At 38.9% G+C, this 22,979-nt stretch overlaps 1 protein-coding gene across 1 annotated transcript in view; it reads left to right on the plus strand.

Annotated features, from left to right (window-relative positions):
- The window catches only part of Col25a1 (collagen type XXV alpha 1 chain), a 400,930-nt gene that overhangs the window by 201,618 nt on the left and 176,333 nt on the right, over positions 1-22,979 (plus strand). The window contains exons 3-4 of the mRNA XM_048333577.1: positions 20,000-20,044; positions 22,757-22,764. Of these exons, the coding sequence (XP_048189534.1) occupies positions 20,000-20,044; positions 22,757-22,764 (53 nt within the window). The remainder of the gene's footprint in view (positions 1-19,999; positions 20,045-22,756; positions 22,765-22,979) is intronic.

Genomic DNA, 22,979 nt, shown 5'->3' on the forward strand with positions numbered 1-22,979 from the left:
TGTGTCACCCAACTTTCAACCTTTGACCTCAGCCCGCTCTCGTTGCTGGACATCATGAAATGAGTGACCCCTTGGTCCTCTATAAAGTATTCTACATGACATGAAAAGACAATCACACTTTAAAATTTCTTAGGTACTGTTATTTTTAAATTGCCTTTTGGGGAGGAGCAAGTCTAAAAATATAGACTATTAAATATTTTAAGGATATTTAAATATTGTATCATGGTTAAAATATCAAGTGAAGGAATTTGTTGACAATTAACGTGTCCTAAACTGTATTTGGCATGTTATCTCACTCTGTATCCTAATGATTATTATGGTTATTTCTTCTTATTATTCTTTCTCTACTTCTTCTTCTCCCTCCTTTTCCTATTCCTTCTCCTCTCCCTTCCATCCCCCTTCTCTTTCCTCTTCCTCCCCTCTCCTTCTTCCCCCTCCTTTTCTTCTCCTCCATTTGCTTCTTTTTCCTCTTCCTCTTCTTCCTCCTCATCTTCCTCTCTCCTCTGTTCCTCTCCTCTCCTTCTCCTCCTCCTGGTAAATTTGAGGCTTTATGCTCTCCTTTAGCATTTTCTCCCAAGGTTGGCCCTCTGCCTCTTGAGCCATACCTCTACATCTGGCTTTTTGCTGGTTAACTGGAGAGAAGAATCTTGAGATTTGTCTGTCCAGGATGGCTTTGAATCCAAATTCTTAGATCTGTGCCTCCTGAGTGGTAAGGAATAGAGGTGTGAACCACTGATACCTGGTTCATTTTCTCTTCTAGTACCTAATTATATCATATGTGGAAGATATTTCCTGACTTATTTATCATCTATCTCCTGTATATATGTGTAACATCAATTCTAAGGTTTTCTGATGCTTAATGGATCAACAAATATGTCATGAAGCCGAATGTATCATTTGTATTTTATAGGAGACTCAGAGGCCAGTCACATTTCAAGAGTCATATATCTAATAGCAAATGGAATTACAGTCTAGTCCTGTAAACACTGAAATCTGTTCTCCTTCAGCTTTGCTTCTGCTTTTATATTTTAAATCACCATATAGGAACTTATCAAAGGCATCATAGGGAAAGTTAGAAGTCGCTATCCAACAAATAGATTTTATCTTGAGTTTGTTTTAATCCTTCCTCATGCCCCTTCTTTACTTCTCTCCATCCTTTTCATCTGCCTGTCAGAAATGATAAATCTGTTGCAAGTGTACCCAGCCCTAGACTAAATACTCCACTCACTCATTACTAGTGTTTCATGCTTGCATTTATCCTTTCATTCAAGTACATTGATCCAAATGTTACATGGAGTTTGGGGAGCCTTTAATATGTCATTAGGAAGACCTTGGTAAAAGAAAAGGGCAGGTGTCCCACCTGTGAAAAAGCAATAATAGGGGGATTCGTTTCCCAAGTCCAGCGTGGGGCTTAGTACACTGGCGAGTGTCCAAGCTACTGAAGGTATGAACAGCTGGCCTGGTGGCCGCTACTGAACACAGCGGCACGTGCCCCAGTGAGCTTCTGAATACTCGGCAGAAAGGGACTTGAACTTGGAAGATAAGTTTGAGATTTCTATTATTGTTGCAATCTTTGGTTGTCCTTTAGTGTATCAGGCTGGAGAATTTCTGGTATTGATGACCTGGTTACTCAGGAAGCCACAATCCCATTGCCTTTGGTTGTAAGATCCGACTTGCTTTCCCCTCCTCTCTCAATTTCCCAAGACAGACTTTGAGTGGAATTGAATTGGGGAAAATTTTCACCTATCTAATCCCCCTTTCTTCCATCTTTTCCTTCTACTTGACTTTGTTTCTTTTCTTCCTTAAATCATTACCATAATCTTGGCCTCAAAACCATCAGCACTAGCCAAAGGCAGTCTCATGAGGGAGATATTGCTTTCATGTGCAGCCTAAACATAGCACATAAACGACTCCCTGGAAAAGAAGAAAAGAAAAAAACCTCTATTAGAAGATGGAGAATGTATTCATAATAAAAGTTCCACAGCACTCTCTTATTGTCCTAACTGGTGCTCAGTGTGTTAAAACAAATCTTTTTATTGTTTTATCTGGCATCAAAATATTGTACATTGGAAACTTGTAAAAGAATGATTCTAATTTTAAAATAGCGTGAAGACAAAAATATATTTCCAGTATTATTTTTCTCCTAACATCAGTGAGTTGTGATATGTGTAGATGAGAAGATTCCCCATTAAAATGGAAGAGGTAGAGGATTCAGGAGCAAACTTCAGTGATGATACGCATTCAAAAAGTGTGGCTATTTGAGGAATTTAAGTTCCAAAGAGGATCTCTATAGAGTTACAGAGGTTATCCTTTTTCCTTTTTGTGGGGGGTAGGGCAGAGTGGTGAGGGCAGTATTCATATTTGAACTCAGGGCTTCATGCTTGCCGAGAAGATGCTTATCTATGCTTATCTATGTCGCCAGCTCGATTTTTTGCAGTTTTTGAATAGGATCTCACTTCCTGCCCAGGTTTATATCCAGATCATGATCTGCCTATTTGAAGTTTCCCATCATAGCTGGGATGACAAGTGTGTGCTAGCAAGCCCAGATTCTTTCCACTGAGACAGTCTCAAGGACTTTTCTGCTTGGGCTGGTCTAGAACCATGATCTTCTCTCCCCAAGTAGATAGGGTTATAGGCACGAGCGTCTAGTGCCTTGCTAAGAGGTTCTTACTGTTTTTTGAGACACCTGCTCATCAAGTGGTCTCATGTAAGCCTGATTACCCTTCCATGGCACAGAGTAGAGGCAAAACCAAAGCATACAACAAGCTCTAATTCATTCAGGGGATTGGTAGTTAGTTCATCTCAATCTTTCTATATGAAAGTCAAAGAAAACTTTAAGGCCACCTCTGTCTATAGGAAAATGATTTTAAGGAAGAACACATACTGCACATGAATCAGAATAACTTTGAAAATGTCCTATTATACAAGTATTATGATGAACTTGGATATTTTTTTTTAGCTGATTCATCCATGGGTTTACCTATTGCTCACTCTCTGTCATTCCATGAGGAGCTTGGGCTCAAAGATGAATTAGCCAGGTTCTTTGTCCTTGAGGGCTTGAGTATGGAAGATGGAAACTGACTGATAAAGAAGTAATTGTATCACAGTGCGAAAAGTGCTATCATGATGATGGTGCTGGGAAGAGTGGTACTCAAAACAATCTTATCAAGCAGGTTGTTATAGGTAATAAATCATCATAAATGCCAGTCTCTATGCAGAAAGCAAGATTAGGAGATATGCTTTTGTGCCAGATGTTTGTTCCTTAAGTATCTACTTTGTGTAGAGACCCAGGAGACTTAAAGGAATGGGCCAGGATGGCTAGGATATTAGGGGGGAGGACCTTGGTAGAACAAGGAGGATACTGACTGACCACCACCTTGGTAGGTCTACTAGCTGCAAATTTGCTTGGGAATTGCTGTGTTCCATTCATGTAAAAACTGAATACTTGGGTGTTTTCATCCCTACCATTCTAGATTGCTATTTTAATTTCACCAAGTATACTTCTGCAGCTGTCACTAAGCTTTGCTTCAAATGGGGTGCTGACTACCGTAGGGCAGGAGGAGCATGGAAGGAGGACTTTGACTGGACTCTGCTCAGCTCCAGGTTCTGGCTCTAAGTGACTGATTGCACGTGTGGGTTCAGCAGAACTATTGCCCTGACAAAAGAGTAGCTATGTCCTACCTTTAATCTGACCATATTACATTTCACCATTGATTGCTGATGTGAAATAGAAACCCTTGTGTAACATGATTTGTTTAATCTTCATAAAGAAGGCCTTGCCAGTCTTAGCTCACTCTAATCTCAATTTAAGACTGGAGATAGTCTTAAATTCAAGTAGAAGTTATTCTAAATCAACATTAGGTATTTGGTTATTTTTTCCAATAGAAGAGGAGTAGAATTAAGGGAGAATAAATGTATTCTCTCTCTGTCTCTCTCTCTCTCTGTCTCTCTGTCTCTCTGTCTCTCTGTCTCTCTGTCTCTGTCTCTCTCTCTCTCTGTCTCTCTGTCTCTGTCTCTCTCTCTCTCTCTCTCTCTCTCTCTGCCAGTCCTAGGATCTGGGCCTAGGCTCTATCCCTAAGCTTCTTTTGCACAAGGCTAATGCTCTAAAACTGGAGCCATACAGCCACTTGCAGTTTTTCTGAAGATAAGAGTCTCACAGACTTTTACAAACCTGCTCAGGCTACCTTCAAACAACCATCCTCAGATCGTAGCTTCCTGAGTAGCTAGGATTACAGGAGTGAGTCACTGGCACCTGGCTAAGAAACATACTCTTGTTTTTTTTGTTTTGTTTTTGTTGTTGCCAGTCCTGGGGCTTGGACTCAGGGCCTGAGCACTGTCCCTGGCTTCTTTTTGTTCAAGGCTAGCACTCTACCACTTGAGCCACAGCACCACGTCTGGCTGTTTTCTATATATGTGGTGCTGAGGAATCGAACCCAGGGCTTCATGTATACGAGGCAAGCACTCTTGCCACTAGGCTGTATTCCCAGCCCCCAAGAAACATACTCTTAAAACACACATACATATACAGATAAAGACTGAAACAGATATGTATAAGTCATTTGCTAATAGCTAGGTTAATGTATCAATATTTTATAGCACAAGCCCAGCAAAGTGTTGAGCCACATTTCTTTGCATTCTGGAACCCTCAACAGACTTGTTGTGATTATAGTTAACATAGTTCATCAAAGATTGGCTCTTTTTTCAAAATCACAAGTTATGAATCCATTGAAAGCAAATGTTCCTGCTCCCCAGCACTTTCTCATTTCTTCATGAGGGAGACAGAGTTTGTACCAAGATCAAACAACTGTGCTTCATGTTTGTGTGTACTCAGGCCGAATGATTAGGACTCCAGGAGGATTTGTGTGCCTGCATCATGTGCTGGGCACTTCCCCTCCTCAATCCCTGTGGAATTTCTCAGCTGCAGCCATCAGTCCTAGGGGTTAGATGATCCGACAGACGCTGAGAGCATTGCTCTCATTTGCAGCCACTCCCTCGCTCTTGCCACAGTTCTGAAAAGCCAGTGTAGTGGTGGGCTCTGGCTGACCCCCTGAACACTGTGTTAGATACATCTTCTCTCCACCTCTACCCTCCACTTCCTCCAGGCCCTGCTTCCTATTCTTATACTCAAGGAACAATGCACCTGCTTCTCTGATGTGAAAAATGTTGGCTTGCTGGCATTCGTAGATGTGTTTTGATGTACCTAGGATTAGTGCTGCATAGCACGTGTGGCCATTTAGAAGGGAAATTATTTTCTTTTGATTTTCATAGCACTGTGTTGTTGGAAAGATACATGGAGCCCTAGCACAAACCTTTCAGGTTTCAGATAAAAAGTGTAAGATTATGTCGACCTTAATAACAGGGTATAAGAAATCTCTGTGTATTCCTCATCCCCTGTCTTCTTATTTCAGAGTTGGTTCAAGTCAATATTTTTAATTAGAAATTCTAGTTGAAATCATTATGTGTGTAAAATACTGGAAGGGATTTCATATGGTTCCCCCACCCCCCCCTCCACCAATGGAGCCAGTAAAAATAATAAATCACCCTAGTAGATTTGGCTTCAGTTATTACAGATTCTATAATATTGTTACCAAGTTATTCAAAGGTGGAATTTTATAATAATGGTCATGAAAATGACCTTGAATTCTCCAGATGTTCAAATATAGGAACCAATATCCTCCAAGTGTTGAAGATGCATCTTCATTTGAGAAGGTCTGCATATTGTACTTTAAAAAAGAAATATGCACTCAGTAGGACATTTATATTATAAGCCATTGTTCTCTTACTGTTTCCAAGACTCAAGTTCAAAACCAGTTATGATGTTAATAATAAAGGGAAGTTTTGCTTAGTCTTCCCAAGATGTATACAGGTGTCTTTTACTCTGTAAGGCTCAGCTTTGGAGAATACATTTTGATTGGTTTTATTTTGGTTTTGTTTTAGGTTTTTTTGGTTGTTGTTTATATGTTCTTGCGTTTTGCTAGTCCTGGGGCTTGAACTCAGGGCCTGGTATTGTCCACAAGCATCTTTTGGTCAAGGCCAGTTTTCTACCACTTGAGCCATAGCTCCAGCTTCAACTTTTCAGTAGTTTAGTGGAGATGAGAGTCTCACAGACTTTCCTACTGGGGTTGTCTTTGAACCACAGTTCTCAGATTTCAGCCTCCTAAGTAGCTAGGATTACAGGTGTGAGCCACTGGCACCCAGCTTACCTTTGACTTGTAACCTCAGCTACTTATTCCAATGGAACCAAATTTGATTCATTCTGTCAAATATTACTTAAAAGTATCTAAATTTTTGTTTGCTTCTGTCACCAGTCCCTTTTTCACCGTGTGCCTTAGCTTTTGTGAGAGACTCATAGTTGACAACCCTCCCTTCTGTGTGGAGAGTTTCTGCCATATCACCATCTTCGCATTCTCCCCTGGCTACTCAGTCTGCACTTCCTTCCTGTTGACTTCTGTTTGAAGGCTTAACAAACTGGACCAACCCCACTTATCCAAACTTATACATTTATATTGTGTCATTGTGGGGTTTGAACTCAGGGGGTGCTGAAGGCTAGCATTCTATCACTTCGACCACACCTCCATTTTTTCAGCTTTTTTGAGGGGAGGGTACTGGAGATGAAAGTATCATGGACTTTCTGCCCTAGCGGGCTTTGAACCATGATCCCCAGATCTCAGCCTCCTGAGTAGTTAGGATTATGGGTACAAGCTAGCAGCACCCAGCTATCCAATCTTATTTTAAGAATAAGCTCTCATTCCAGTTAACCTGGTCCCATGGTTAACTATTATGCACAAGGCTAACTGTATCTGCTTAAGCCTTATGTATACTCGAATTCATTCTGTTCTTAATCTATTCTCCTAAGTCAAGCTAAATTTTCACCTTTCCTTCTAGCTTTTTCAACTCCATTCGCTGAGTGGCAGTGGTATAACCATTATTCTTTGAAGCGTAGCACTGTGGTATGCTGTTTTTGTTTTAGGTCTTGTATATCATCCAAATTCAGCAGATCTTTTTAGGAAGAAATAATATATATATATGTATGTATGTACACTGTCAGTATTATACATTCATGCCTATTCCATGACTTCAGAGATTTTGCTAGTTAAAAATTGTTTTAGGGGAGGGGGAGGGGGAATGAGGGAGGAGGTAACAAACAGTACAAGAAATGTATCCAAGGCCTAACGTATGAAACTAACCTCTCTGTACATCACCTTGACAATAAATAAGAAAAAAAATTGTTTTAGTTAAGATGCAACATGGGGCTGGGTGTTCCTTTGTGGATAGTTTTCTGGTATGAATTCAATCTCTTTCTCTCTCTCTCTTTCTCTCTCTCTCTCTCTCTGTGTGTGTGTGTACATATAGATATATAGAGAGAGACTATTCAGATTGCCTGTTTTTTTCATTTCTTTATTGTCAAAGTGATGTACAGAGGGGTTACAGTTTCATATGTAAGGCAGTGAGTACCTTTCTTATCTAGCTTGTTACATCTTCCCTTCAGATTGCCTATTTCTTTTTCAGTTAGTTTCTAAAGTTTGTTCCGAAGAATTGGTCTGTTTTGTCTAAGTTGTTATTTATTAATGGATAATTATATAATTTTATGATCCATTTTATTTCTGCAATGTTCTGGTTTTAGTAATGCAACTCTTCTTTTTATCTTAGTTGACTAGGTAAATGTTTGTCAATTTCATTATTAGTCTTTTTCAAAGAACTTCCTCTCTTTTCATTAACTTTTTCTTTAAAAAAAATCTCTAGCTGGGTGCTAGTCAGTGGCTTATATCTATAATCCTAGCTACTCAGGGGGCTGAGATTTGAGGATTGTGGATTGAAGCCGGCCAGGGCAGGAAAGTCTGGGAGACTCTTATTTCCAATTAATCACCAAGAAGGAGAGGGGGAGGGGGAGGGGGAGGAAGGAGGGGAAGGAGGGAGAGAAAGGGAGAGAGCGGAGAGAGAGCGAGAGAGAGGGAGAGAGACAGGAAGAGAGACAGGGAGACAGGGTTGTGAATATGGCTTAGTGGTACAATGCTTACCTAGCATATATAAGGCCATGGGTTCGATTCTTCAGTACTACATAAATAGAAAAGGCTGGAAGTGGTGCCATGACTCAAGTGGTAGAATGCTAGCCTTGAGCAAAAGAAGCTCAGAGATAGTGCCCAGGTTCTGAGTTCAAGCCCCAGGACTGGCACAAACAAAAAAAGTCAGAAGTAGAGCTATCTCTCAAGTGGTAGAGTGCTAGCCCTGAGCAAAAAGAGCTCAGAGACAACTCTCAGGTCCTGAGTTCAAGCCCCAGGACTGGCACAAAAAATAAAATCTTTATTTCATTAAAAAGTCATTCTAGTTATATGTCCACATATATCTTATCATGAATATGCAGTGCGCTCCCAATTTGTATCCAGTGTCCGTAGACTTTTTAAAATTTATATTACTGCTTTTTTATGAACGCTTACCAGTAGAGCTTCAGGATTTCTTAATAATCATTTGCAATTTTCTAGGTTCATATAGGAAACTAGTCAACCCAATTAGGTCATATTTGCCCATATACAGGTAGATGGAATGTAGGCCATGTCAAAAGGGATTAAGATCCTAATTTCTTCATTTTTGATCCCATTCAAATAGAGATAAGGATAGTTACCCTATATGAAAATTTATTCTTTTGAACCTATTTTACACAGAAATTTTCTTTATGCACGTTATGCAATTTGTCTTGATGAAGATATTTGCTTTTTGTATCTTGAGAGACTCCTAATTAGACCATCTGTTGGCCCATTAAAAATGGCTCATTTTACTAAGAAGCAAAAAGTAAATGTCATAGTAGCATTCCCATTTATGAGCACTGCAGTTCTTTATTTGCTACAGTAAACATTTTCCAACAAGGGTTTTTCCCTCATATCATAATATGAGGAAAATATATGAGGGAATGATATAATAAAATACCATATTTTAAAACTGCCCTATTTTATAAAAAATATTTTACCATGTTACAGAATAAAAACCCAAACTCTACTTAAAATGACCCTCTCCTTAGTCTAAAGTTCTCATCATTGAACTTTCACCCCTATAGTTAGATTCAGACCTCTTTCACAAGTTGTTTAAGGTTGATCGACACAAATACTTATATTGACTTATTTATTATTGGTCTCTGATATACATCCACCATCAAGGCTGTGGCCTGTTTTGAGGTTCCCATATTTGTTAGTACCAAAGAGGGCAGATAGAAAGCCAATAAGATAGCCAACATATGTTTTCTTTAAAGTAATGGGAGTCTATCTAGCAAAATGAAACTCTTTTTATACAACATAGAAAAGGAATTCATCTTCTAAAGATGAGGTCATCTCTCTTGGATGGGCGCTTCTGCAGTTTCTTGGCAAAATCCTTGCTTGTCATGTGATAGATACTCAGTAGTAATGTGCTAGAATTGTTGTGAAATCATATGGGAAAACACTGTATTCATAGAAATCTACTCATAATGTTCCTATATTCTAGGGAATTTGCCTGTCATGATGAATCTAAGAGTTAACTATATGCAAGCAACTAGGTTCAATTTGAATCAAAGAATGAAACCCTGTGGGGAAGGTGGGAGATTCAAGTAAATTTTTTATGACCAGTTGGGACTTGATTTTCTGGTGAGTATCATCGAGGTTATTAGCATTTTCTGTGGGAGGTCAACGATTATCCTAAGCAGCACTCCATTTTTTTTTCTGTTAGCTTAATTTGACATTTTGTAGTACTGTTTTTATAGGCATGTTATTTTCAAATGTATCATAGCACGGGACAAATCGCTTCCTTAAGTGGGCAAATAGGCACACATATGCATAAACCATTTAAAACTATAAATTTGCTTCTGACTATAGCATTTAATCCATCTTACTTGAATTCATTTGCCACGTATTGACATTTTAATCCCCTTATGTTAAGAATAAGTGTAAATTTTAATTTTGATCTTTTACACTTGAGATATGTAAAACTGTATTTACCCAGAATTATTGCAATTTTCCCTTTATCTGTGTGGAGTTCAGGTCCCCATGTATACTATGCAAATGCTCTTTCCCTCAGCTACACGCTAAACCCCACTTTGCCATATATTCTCCACCTTGTTGCTTTCTGATTATGGTGCTTGGAAAAACGATCTATATTTTCAGAAAGTAGCTCTATTAAAATGTTTGTTAAAGTGGTAGTGATGTTTCAAGAAGGAAGAATATATCACCAAAAGGTAAATTTATGGTTATGTTGGAAAAAAGTCTATGATAGAAAACTGGATGAGATGTATGGAGAAAGAGAAGCATAATGAAATATTTTTCATTGAATATATATGTATATATATAGAGAGAGAGAAATTAAATTCAGTAAGAAGATAGGAACAGTGAAAGATTAGGGATTAGGAAAACAGACTGAGGGCTGGGTTGGTTATAGATTGATCAAAACCTTGTGTGTTAGATCAATGAGTAAGTACTTCCTCCCATGGCACTATAGAAAAATTGTATGGTGGAAATGGGTTGAGCTGATTATCAGATCAATTTGAGTGAATCTAGGGAGAATTTAGAACTCTAAAACAAGGGCCCAAATTACAGGGCTAGCAAGGGGAATGTCTAGAAAAGGATATATAAGAGTTATTTCAGTCAATAAAGTATTAAATTTCTCAGGAATGAGAGAGAAGGACTGAAACATGACTTTAAAATTTTTATCTTGCATGAATGAAAATGTGTCATGATATTTCAGTTTCTGAAAGCCATGAAATTATCTTGATAGGAAGGTAAAAGCTTTTTTCTTCTTCTGCTATTTTTTTTGAGCCAGAGTTGATATTGAGAATCCAATATCTAGCAGTAACAAGGGACCTGAAAAGTTGTGTGGGTTTTTTAAATAAGTGTTTATTTATTATCTTTAAGTAATTGTACAGAGGAGTTGCCATTCAACAAATCAGTTATCACAAAAACATCATTATTCTTTAAAAAGTAGTCTCTTACTAACAATAATAGTTCAGATGTACGGAATAGAAAAGTATATCAAAACACATCTCTTATTTTTAAAAGATCAATATCTTAGTTGTCTTACTTTAATTTCTGAGTTATAACAGACTAGTGTGCATCGTATATGAAATACTAGCTGAGCTTATATATAAATATGTGCTAATCTTATCCTCTTAGGTTAACCATGGGTGTTTATCAAGTATGAAGAGGAGGCAGTTCCTCTTTAGCTTTGCAACCCAAGTTCATTAGCTCTAGTGATTTCTCATGATTATTTTTTTCACTTAAAATGGGCACCTAGAAATAAGCCTGTGAACTGGTATCTCAAATGAAGGTCTTCAGAGCTACTGAACCTCTTCTTAGAAAGTTTACCCTGAGCCTCTGTTTCCCTCGGTGGCACTTGTGTAATCTTGTACCAGAAAGTTGTAGAAGCCCGTTGTGAGCTTTGTAAGGGAGCAAGTCTTTATTATCTCAGAATTCAAAATCCGAGTCAGATTGTCTGCAGAGAATCCTTAAACCCACTGACCAGCTTAATGCCGTGGAACAACTCATTCAGCCTCCCTCCATTATCACTTCGCAAAGTGATCCCACAGCTAGAATAAATAAAGAACACTGCTTATGCTGGAGCCAAGTAGGTGTGTGATAACACTCATAAACATTAGCCATCATTATTATTATCTGTTTTACCATGTTCAGGTATCCCCTCCACCTGATCCTGTGGGCTCATCAGCTACTCTCTCATTTACACGAATGGCTTTTCTTTTTCATCAGAACATAATCCTGCAAAATAACATGGATAACTTCCAACATGGTTCCTTGGGTCCGGGCTGCCATGTTGCCCTTTCCTCTAAAGCACTGGTTACTCTTCTCTCATGGTCGTATCCTGACTTGTGCAGACTCATTTGCCATCAGTAATTTTCGGGGGGAGAACAGCTTTCTTTCAATTTTTTAAATTTTATTGTCAAGGTAATGGGCAGAGGGATTCCAGTTATGTACATAAGGTAGTAACTACATTTCTTGTCAAACTTGTTACCCCTTCCCTCATTTTTCTCCCACTTTCTCTCTCCCCAATAAACCATATGTATGTATGTGTATTGTATGTGCGTGTGTGTGTGTGTCCACACGTGTTACTGGACCATGAAATTAGGGCCTGGGCTCTCTTTTAGCTTTTTCCACTCAAGGCTACCATTCTACTACTTGGGCCACAGCTCCACTTCAGGTTTTTTGGTGGCTAACTGGAGATAAGGGTCTTTCTTGCCTGGACTGATTTTGAACTGTGATCCTCAGATCACCTGAGTAGCTAGGATTACAGGTATGAGCTACCAATACCTCGAAGATTTAAAAAAAATTTTACTACTGATAGTTAATGTCAGCAATAAGCCTACTATGTAATTACTTTGGTATCAGCCTAGAGAAATCTGGGCTATTTACCTGTGGGAAGATGTATTATGGGACTGATATGTTTAGTTCATCTTTGGCAAAAGCTTGCAACACTCAAAACCAGTAATGAAAACAGTTCCCCATTTCTGTTAGTGTACTCTCACCCATTCATTTTCCATGAGAAGTTCATTTCAATCTCTGATAAATTAAAAATTAATATTTTACTCATTTGACATGTTGAAAAACATTTCATTGTTGATATTGACATTTTTTTCTATTGCTTTAAAATTTCTCTATATTCTTAAAGGATCTTCCCCTTGTTTCTAGAGTCTATATAAGGCATTCAGCCTTAGAAAATCCAACATTTTTTTTCCTGCAGCTTAGTACCTAATATTTTCAATGGGAGTATATTACATTTTATAGATGATAACCATTCTTGTTATATAGTATAAAACCTTTCAAAGAAACATCTATTTTACAACTTTTACTCTTCAACATCTTGCAACTCCCTCCCCTGCAGTAGAAATTAAAAAAAATCTGTCTTGATAAATCCCCTGTTGTATCCTAAGGTAAAGAGTTTCTAGTACCATAATAATGAAACACTTTATGTGTGGGGAAGAATGATAGAAATAACAACTGTGCTACATCAGACCTCATTAAAGTCAATGAACTGCAACTTCAGGCTGTTCATAGTCTTGAACAGTTTCTATTGAATAGTCTGTATTTATTATCTAAATATTAAAAACAGCAATAAAGTCAACCCTTCTTGTGCTCGAATTCCATTTCTGGAAGCAAAGCATCTATGTGAAACCTAAAAAAAATTTCACTGCAACGGGTTTGGAAGTCTTTCTTGGATTAAGTACAATGGTTTTGTAAGTGTATTTTTGTCACTCTTCAATTATGTCATAGAGATGAATATTTTTTCCTGGCTATAAAGTTTATAAAAAAATCAATTCTGAGTTAATTTGAAATGATTTGGTTGAAACTGAACTTACATTGCAATAACAGGGAAGACGTCTTAGATGACTTTGTTACATATTTTATTAGCATCAGTTAGCTGTTTAAGGGGAAATTTTGACCTACCATCTATGCATATAATATACCTTTACCAGACTCACCTCTCTCTCTTTCCCCCTTATCTTTGCCCCTTCCAAAGGAGGTTGAACCTATGATCAGGGAAAAACAGAAAGCAGTAGCTCAGGGATGAGAAGTCAAAATGCATGCTGGGTAGAGGGGCCTGAAGGAGAAATGTGTGCAAACCAGGATGCTCTTTTAAAAAAGGCAATAAACAACAATACAATAAAGGACAACAAAAGCCAGGATGCTCCTGTGCCCCACAGGATCTCAGGAATCAGTCTCTGACAGCTGCAGCTGACTCGAAGGAGGGAGGGACCTGTCTGGCACAGAGGAGACAGTAGATCATCCTTCTTGAACCAACCTTCCTTTCTTTGAGCTACTTACACAGACTAACCCAGGTTTGCCTTCAGATCTTTGGATTAACCTTATAAGTAGGCTTAGATTAATTTCAGAGCCCTCACCAAAGTCCTCCCACCTGCTTGCTTGCTTAATGCCTTAAATTCCTGCAAGATGGACCAAGGCCTTTCATTCCACAATTAGAAGGAAGAGGCTTAGACAGCAAATGCTTGATAGGAGATGACTAAAATTTGTTCTGCCTATACTTATAAAATGTCTGTACTATAACCTACCGGGCAGATCAAATGCAACTCTGATGAGAGCAGTAACCACTTGTCCCATTGGATTGCAACCATTTGCAGTAAAAGATCACTGGTTTAAATAAATAAATACATTGAGGAAGGAATACATTATAGTAAATTCTTTTGTTAACAGAAAAAGGGAAAACAAGTCTACCTAATTTGCATTTCTGCAAATCTAACATTGAGGCCAAGAGAGGTGACTTTACCATAATTGGGGTATTTTATTATATTTACTCTGATGGACTTAAAGGATTCCTATGGCACTTGAGAGGAAGCTTGTACATTTCAGCTTTTTTTTTTCAGGTACATTAAATTATCGAGAAGTCTTACTACTTTTATTGATGGATATAGTGGTAAAGATAACACGGAGCATTTATGAAAAAAAGAAAGGATCAGTCATTTAGTGTATGAGTATAACACCTTACAGTTTTACGTTCATATCACTCACACAAATGTGGCAGAAATAAATCATCTTTACTGGTTATTTCCGCAGACTAAAAATCAAAGAGGTTTTGAGAGTTGCTTCAACTTGCACAATAGTGAAAACTTACAAGTCTTAACTATCTTCTTTCCATCATGCTAAATTGACTTTAAATATTATAATTAGAAGGCAATATTAATCATCCCTAATCTTATTCACATACATATGCAATTTTTGGCATGCAACACTCAAACATATTATAATCATTGTTGAGTAAGTAAAGAGAAAATAAATACAACAAAAGGAGTTAATACAGCTGGCGTTGGTGGCTCACGCCTATAATCCTACCTACACAGGAGGCAAAGAGCTCAGGAGGATCATGGTTTGAAGCCAGCCTGGCAGGAAAGTACCTGAGACTCTTATCTCCAATTAACCACCAGAAAACCAGAAATGTAGCTGTGGCTCAAAGTAGTAGGATATTAGCCTTGAGTGAAAAACCTCAGGGACAGACCCTGAGTTCAAGCCAAATGATTGACAAAAAAATAAGGGGGGGAGGGAGTTAGAATTAGTATGACATGTCTCTTCATACTGTAATTACCTCCTTCATGGAGATTGAGTCAGGAATTAGCTAATAGTCCATGTCATTAGTGACCATTAAGTCATTTGTGTAGCAACAGGACTTTGTTTCGCCAGGTTCTCAGGCTGCCATGACAACACACCTACACACTCTCTCCCAAGTCTAGAACCTTCCCCTCGCTTCCTAGCTTTCAATTGCTATCTCCCACCCAAATGACATGGCCATAAACAATCCAAAAAACCCAGCTAAGAATTACAAGTCTTTTCTCTAACTCTTCCTTTGTATTGCACAATGAATATTTATAAGAGGTAAACGTGTTTTGAAATACAGGAAATCTAATAGCATTCAGACCGGTCATACTGAAGTTTGATTTTGAAATAATTGCAGTTTGAGCGTATATGAGAAATGGAGTTTAGAATTGACAAGTTTTGGCAACTCATCAGATGAGAGCATTCTGTGGCATCCATAACCACCCAACCTGAGACACATGAGGCTCATAGACGGGCACGTGTGCACTTCTAGGCACAAATTGAACCGCTGAGGCTTCTTAAAGTATAGCATTTATTTAGGAGTAAAGTGCACAATTCTAAAGAACAGCTCAGTTTAAGAAGCTTTACTATTATTATATTTATATGTAATTAATATGTTGTTAGTATGTTATTCAATAAACCGACTCTGTCTGCAGATGGGTTTATAATCACATTACTATAATAGTTAACTTTCACCAATCCCTACCTTAGGCTGTTTATATTATCCTTTTGTTCATTTAACATGAACACTTTCTGGAACATGAGCAAAAGCTGAGAGCTGGTGGCTGGTGGTTCATACCTGTAATCCTAGCTTCTCAAGACACAGATCTGAGGATCACAGTTTGCACACATACACATACACATACACACACACACACACGAACAGTACTGATAGTCATAGATCTTCGAATGCTGTAAAGTGATTTGGTTTTGTAGTCTCCCTTTATCTTCTATAATTCTTCATTGCTTAATTCTCAGTTTGTACGTTTCACTTGCTAGCTTGCTGGTTGCATCTACTTCTAGTCTTTCCATTCAAAGTCTCTCTCTCTCTCTCCCTTCCTCCCTCTCCCTCCCTCTCTCTCCCTCCTCTCCCTCTCCCTCTCTCTCTCTCCCTCTCCCTCTCCCCCTCCCCCTCTCCCCCTGCCCCTCCCCCTCTCCCTCCCCCTCTCTCTCCCTCCCCTTGTTAAGCCAATTCTGGGGCTTGAACATTTGGCCTCCCCAGCCCTTCCCTGGTTTTTTGTTCATGGCCCTTGCTCTCCCGCTTGATCTGTTCTTCCAGTTCCCAATTTCTACAGGCTAATTGGAGATGAGAGTCTCACAGATTTCTCACTGGAGGCTGGCTTTTAAACTAGATCCTCAGATCTCAGCCTCCTGAGTAGAATTAGGGGTGTGAGCGACTGGTCCCTACCTTCCATTCATATTCTTATAGTAGTTTGTTTTACAAATTCATGCCTTTTTGCTGATGAAATTCACTGAAAACTTCTGGTTGTTTTTTTTTTGTTTTTTTTTTTTGTTTTTTTGTTTTGTTTTTGGCCAGTCCTCTGCCTTGGACTCAGGGCCTGAGCACTGTCCCTGGCTTCTTCCCGCTCAAGGCTAGCACTCTGCCACTTGAGCCACAGCGCCGCTTCTGGCCGTTTTCTGTATATGTGGTGCTGGGGAATCGAACCTAGGGCCTCGTGTATCCGAGGCAGGCACTCTTGCCACTAGGCTATATCCCCAGCCCTTCTGGTTGTTTTTTGTTGTTGTTTTGTCATTTCATGAATAAGAGCCATGTTTCAACTCCTACATTTTGTTGCTATCCCTCACTCCTGGTTGACATTCCATCTCTCTTTTCAGCTCTTGATAACATATTTTTTTGTTCTGGCAGATAGTATTTTCTGATTTTTTTCTTCTCATTCTACTGAACTGCCAACTCTCTGTTGTCAAATTTATCTCATCCATTTAACCTTTAATTTTTTCTAAGTTTGGAAACAAGATCAAATTGTTTCGATCAGGTGGCTTCTTTAGCTTCAGTTCATTCTCTTCCTTAGCTAGATCTTTGCCCTGAGAGTTTTGAATAATTTTCTTACTTTTGAATAATTTTCTTAGGACAATGCTGAATTTAGGCCTCTGCTTCCTATTGTCATTTAATGTATTCTTTGTTAATCCAATATATTTTAGGGTCTCTACCACTTGGACCACATCTCCAGCCCAACTTTTTTTTTTTTTTTTTTTTTTTTTTTTTTGGCCAGTCCTGGGCCTTGGACTCAGGGCCTGAGCACTGTCCCTGGCTTCTTCCCGCTCAAGGCTAGCACTCTGCCACTTGAGCCACAGCGCCGCTTCTGGCCGTTTTCTGTATATGTGGTGCTGGGGAATTGAACCTAGGGCCTCGTGTATCCGAGGCAGGCACTCTTGCCGCTAGGCTATATCCCCAGCCCCCAGCCCAACTTTTTTGTGGGTTATTTTATAGTCTTGCAGACTTTCCTGCCTGTGCTAACTTTGAACTCTGATCTTTCAGATGAGTTCAAAGCCTCCCAAGTAATTAGGATTACAGGCATAAATCTGTTTTTATCCTAAATTTAATCCTAAATTTCTTCTCTGTTTAACTATGAATCATTTTTTTATATTTGAAGTGTAAATTCAATCTATATTCAGTTTTGAAAAATGCTCATCTAGCTTGTCTTTAACAATGGCTTCTATTAATGATTCTGTGTGAACCACAGTTATCTTAAATGTATAGTGGTTGCTAAATAAAGTATCTTGGACTACAAAAACATCTGATTGCTAATTTTTGTATGCTTTAAGCTGGTTCGAGGGCTTGAACTCACAGCTTGGGTTCTGTCCTGGAGCTTTTTTTGCTGAAGGTTAGCATGAGCCATACCTCCACTTGCAGCATTTTTTGGAAGTTAATTGGAGATAACAGATCCTGGACTGGCTTCAAACCATGATCTTCAGATCTCAGCCAAGTGGGTAGCTATGATTAGAGCTATGAATCACTGGCACCTGCCTTGATTGCTAATCTTAATGAACTTTTGTGTGTGTGTGTGTGTGTGTGTGTGTGTGTGTGTGTGTTTGGGCATGATTATAACTGCATATTTTTCATACCTATTAAGGGTCTACTGAATTTATTTATCTACTTATAGAATTCTCTTCCCAGGACTGGGAATATGGCCTAGTGGCAAAAGTGCTTGCCTCGTGTACATGAAACCTTGGGTTCAATTCCCCAGCACCACATATAAAGAAAAGGGCCAGAAGTGGCGCGCTATGGATCAAGTGGCAGAGTGCTAGCTTTGAGCAAAAAGAAGCCAGGAACAGTGCTCAGGCCCTGAGTCCAAGGCCCAGGACTGGCAAAAAAAAAAAAAAAAAAACCACCCAAAAACAACAACAAAAAAAACCCTAGAGAATTCTCTTCCCATTCCTTATCTGGCCAAAGAAAAACTTTCCTATGATGAACATCTCGCTTTATTCCTGAGCACAGGAGGAAAACTCCATTTCTAATGAAAGCTTTGGGCTGTGCTGTGAAGCTGCTGATCCTGAGATTTTCAACCATTTTACCGTCTAGTCACTCTGCACCTTGTTACAGAACCCAGGTGGCTAGACTTCCGCCGTGGGGGGGGGGGAGGGGTATGGTGGAAGCGAAGTAGCCTACTGATGTTACTGTTTCTCGTGGGAATGGTGTCATGTGGAGGTAGTGTCTTCGCCTCACACCCACTCAGCTACACACTCAGCCTGTGCTGCTTGGGTCTTGAACTTTTCTGGAGTCCCACTTAGCAGCTCATTTTTTTAAAAAAGAGACAGTACCGTGTTTTCCTTGGCCTTTTTCTCCTACCCAATATTGTCAGCCCTCAATTCTCATTGTAGGCTAATGACTGGAAGCTATTTCTGCCCAATGAAATGAGGACAGAATATTCGAGGTATAACTCAAATTCCAGTAGATTTACATTTTAATAAAATAGGAATCGTTGCAAAATGTATTCCTGTTACTAAAGTATACTTTTAATTGCTCACTACCTATTTTTGGAAGAATGAGGATGAATTTGACTGAAAAGAAACCATGTTCATTTGGACTGACTTACTTTTTATGTATTTATTAGTTTGTTGTAGGGCTTGAACTCAGGGCTGAGATATTGTCCCTAAGCTCTTTCATAGAAAGCTAGTGTTCTACCACTTTGAGCAATAGCTCTACTTCCAGATTTTTTGGCATTTAATTGGAGATAAGAGTCTCACAGACTTTCCTGCCCGGACTGTCTTTGAACTGTGATTCTCAAATCTCAGCCTCTTGAGTAGCTAGGATTACAGGCACGAGCTACCAGTGCCTAACTTGGACTTCTTTTTTTTTTTTGGCTGGGTATGGCTTGAACTCTGGGCCTGGGCCCTGTCCTGAGCTCTTCAGCACAAGGCTAGTCTAGCGCTCTACCACTTTGAGCCACAGAGCCACTTCTGGTTTTCTGGTGGTTAATTGGAGATAAGAGTCTCATGGACTTTACTGCCCAGGTTGGCTTTGAACCGCAATCCTCAGATCTCAGCCTCCCGAGTAGCTAGGATTATAGCCAGCAGCACCCGGCTATGGACTTATTTTTAATTAGTGATCCATAGAAACTTTCTGAAAAGAAATATTGCTAAGAAACATGAAGTCTCAACAGCAACAAAGGTTTAGTGAATTTTTTGTAGTTGATGATATCCAAGCGGGATGAGAAGTTTTTAAATCCTTAGTGTTCTTGAGTAACAATGGATTTTTAGATATTTCAACCCGTTTTTATAAATAAGTGGAGCTTAAGAGTTTGGCTAAAACACTAAACACAGTATTGACTTTTATAAATGTTGGGTCTTTTTCTTGAAGTTGGTGATTAAAATCAGCAGAAAAAGTATATAGAAGCTATACAGTAGCCATTTTACAACCAGAAGAAAATTATTGACTAAACTAAAAAAAATTATTCTTTGTATTTCAGGTCCCCCAGGGAAACGAGGGAAGAGGGGCCGAAGAGGAGAATCTGGTGAGTCTCTCTTTTAACTGCCTCTTGTCCTTTTTTTCTGGTATAGTTCCTATGTTTATCTCTCCATGTTCATGATAATATGTTTTTGTTATTGTTGTAGTTGTTTTTGCCAGTACTGAAGTGTGAACTCAGGGCCTAGGTGCTATCCGTGAGCCTTTGTTCTCAAGGCTTGCACTCTGCCACAAGATCCCTAGCTCTACTTTTGGCCTTTTGGGGTTTAATTGGAGAAAAAAAATGTCATGGACTTTACTACCCGGGCTGACTTTGAACTGTAATCCTCATATCTCGGCTTCCTGAGTAGCTGGGATTACAGGCCTGAGCTACCTGTGCTTCACTGTAATACCTTCTTGTTAGAGCCTGTATGTTTGAATCCTTTCTGCCTGACCTAGAATTCCTTTTTGTCTTCTCCTTGTTTACATCAAACCATAATCAGTTCACAAAGTATTGCTGACTATAGCCTACTAGCCATTGATTCCTCCCCCACCCCCCCTTGGCTTCCTTGTTGTATGGGATGAAGTCTGTCTGTCTGTGGCTAGCGGAGGGTTTCAAAGCTGAGCGTGGTGTGGCAGCCTCACCCTGGTGCCCATCACACTGGGTGGTCAGTAAATCCAGGTCTTCTTTGAAAACATCTGCCTCAGACAGCGGAGTACATATCTTGGCAGGTCGTGTTATTATTTTATCCAACTGGCACAATTTTGTCATGCTTTTAACTCTCATGCTTTTTGACTTTGGAAAGATTTTTTATTATTATTATTATTCTTGTATAGCCATCGTTTCAGTGATGACAAGATGATTAGTAATCAATCCAGCATTTTTCATCCCATCGTTGAGGGAGCCGAGACCCAGAACAATCAGGTGGCTCGGCTGGGGCCATGCAGTTTGAGATGAACAAAACTCAAAGTAGAACTCATTGTTCTGACTCCCACTGAAGAAACCTTTCGCTTTCAGGCCCAGTCCCTATACACAATGTAAAACTGAAAAGTGAAAATAAAATATTTTTTCTGAAAGCAAGATGCACTAATGAGTGATTTCTCTTATTGTTTTGCTGGTCTTATAAAGTCAGTGATTCCAAAAATGTGCATGGTCAGGTGAAGGTTTATGAGACCATCAGTTTCCCCATGAGGCAATTTAAAGTTTGACTCTAGTTTCCTGTATAATGTTTTCTAGTATTTTCTGTAAGTATTTGTCAGTATTAAAAACACTAGCCAGATGTTAAAACAACAGGCTATGAACCCTATCAGGAAGAGCAGGAAGAAGGTTGTACCCATTTCCTCTTTGATTTTGAAGATGGCTAAGTAAATAGAGGTTATGAAAAAGAAAACATTAATATTTGAGCCAGGTGCTGTGATCCTCACAACACAGGAGGCTGAGATTTGAGGATTGCAGTTTGCAGCTAGCCCAGGCAGAAAAATAATCTGTGAGACTTATTTCCAGTGGACCACCAAAAAGCTGGAAATGGAGATGGCTCAAGTGGTAAAGTACCAGCCTTGTGCACATAGTAAAGGGACAGTGCCCAAGCCCTTAGTTCAAGTCCCAGTGCCAGCACATGCATGCACACACACACGTATACACATATTCACTAATTTGGGCAGTGTAGCTGCTGTTGGATTCATTTAATGGTATTCTCAAAAGTTACCATTAAGCCTTTCTAAACTTAAATAACTGGGCACTTGTAAAAGTATCCCTTCACAAAGGTTTATAACAGAAACAATTTGTTTGGAGGGTGAAGAGGGACATAAATAACATTGAGTCAAACACTGGAATGATTTCTGGGTCAGAGGATAAAGAGAAAAAGGAGACAACTTTTTGTTTATACAGAGTTCTGCCAAGAACATAAAAGTCAATTCCCAACTTCTTAGTTTGTTTAGAATTAGTGTTTTAATTGAGCATATGGGATATGAGATATTGAAATATTTTTAGATTTGCCTGTTTTTAATGAGAATAGATCGCTTAAAAAACTTAAATACTAGGATGTAGTCTTCTGTGTATTGGCAGTACAGTTGAGTGGAAGATATTTCTAGAACAAACAATGGATACATATTTGAATGCTTTACCAAAATCAGTATATATATATATATATATATATATATTCATATTCCCTACAACTGGTCTAAAAGACCCTAATAACTCGCATTTTATGTAGTCTTTTCTTTCTTTTTTTTTTTTTTGCCAGTCCTGGGGCTTGAACTTAGGGCCTGAGCACTGTCCTGGCTCCTTTTTGTTCAAGGCTACCACTCTTCCACTTGAGCCACAGTGCCACTTCTGGCCATTTTCTATATATGTAGTGCCGAGGAATGGAACCCAGGGCTTCGTGTATGCAAGGCTAAGCACTTTACCACTAGGCCATATTCCCAGCCCCTTATGTAGATGTTTATGAATCTGACATTCTTTGCTGCAGATTCACAATCCATAAATGGGCTATGAGGAATCTGAAAATTTCTTGAAATTTTAAACTACATTTTGTGTGCACGTATAAATTTTTCTTTTCTGAGATGGTCGTAATAAGTCCATGACAACAACAGCCAAAAAAACACACACACAAAAACAAACAAAAAAAACAGCACCCACCAAGAGTGACTGAATTCTAAATAACTTGCATGTCTCTTTTCTTATACTGATGGTTATGATGATTTTTAAGTCTTCTATTTAATCTTACTATTTTGCACAATTACTAATTTCTCTTTTTCTTTTTCTTCCTTTCCTACCCAACAGGTCCTGCTGTAAGTATTTCTGATGATTTGGGCTCTCTACATGAATCAGGATTACGTATGTTAAAACTTTGTTTAAATATCACAGTAGTGTCTGTATTTCCATTAGAAACATGTTATAGCCTTTGAGGTATATTTCAGTTTGCAATATTAAGCACACTACGTGGGATCATGTATAATGTGAGAATGCAGTCTGCATCCATTTTTGATAGCCACCAGTTGCTCTT

Source organism: Perognathus longimembris, chromosome 24 (assembly GCF_023159225.1).
Source record: "Perognathus longimembris pacificus isolate PPM17 chromosome 24, ASM2315922v1, whole genome shotgun sequence".
Taxonomy (NCBI): Eukaryota; Metazoa; Chordata; class Mammalia; order Rodentia; family Heteromyidae; genus Perognathus; species Perognathus longimembris.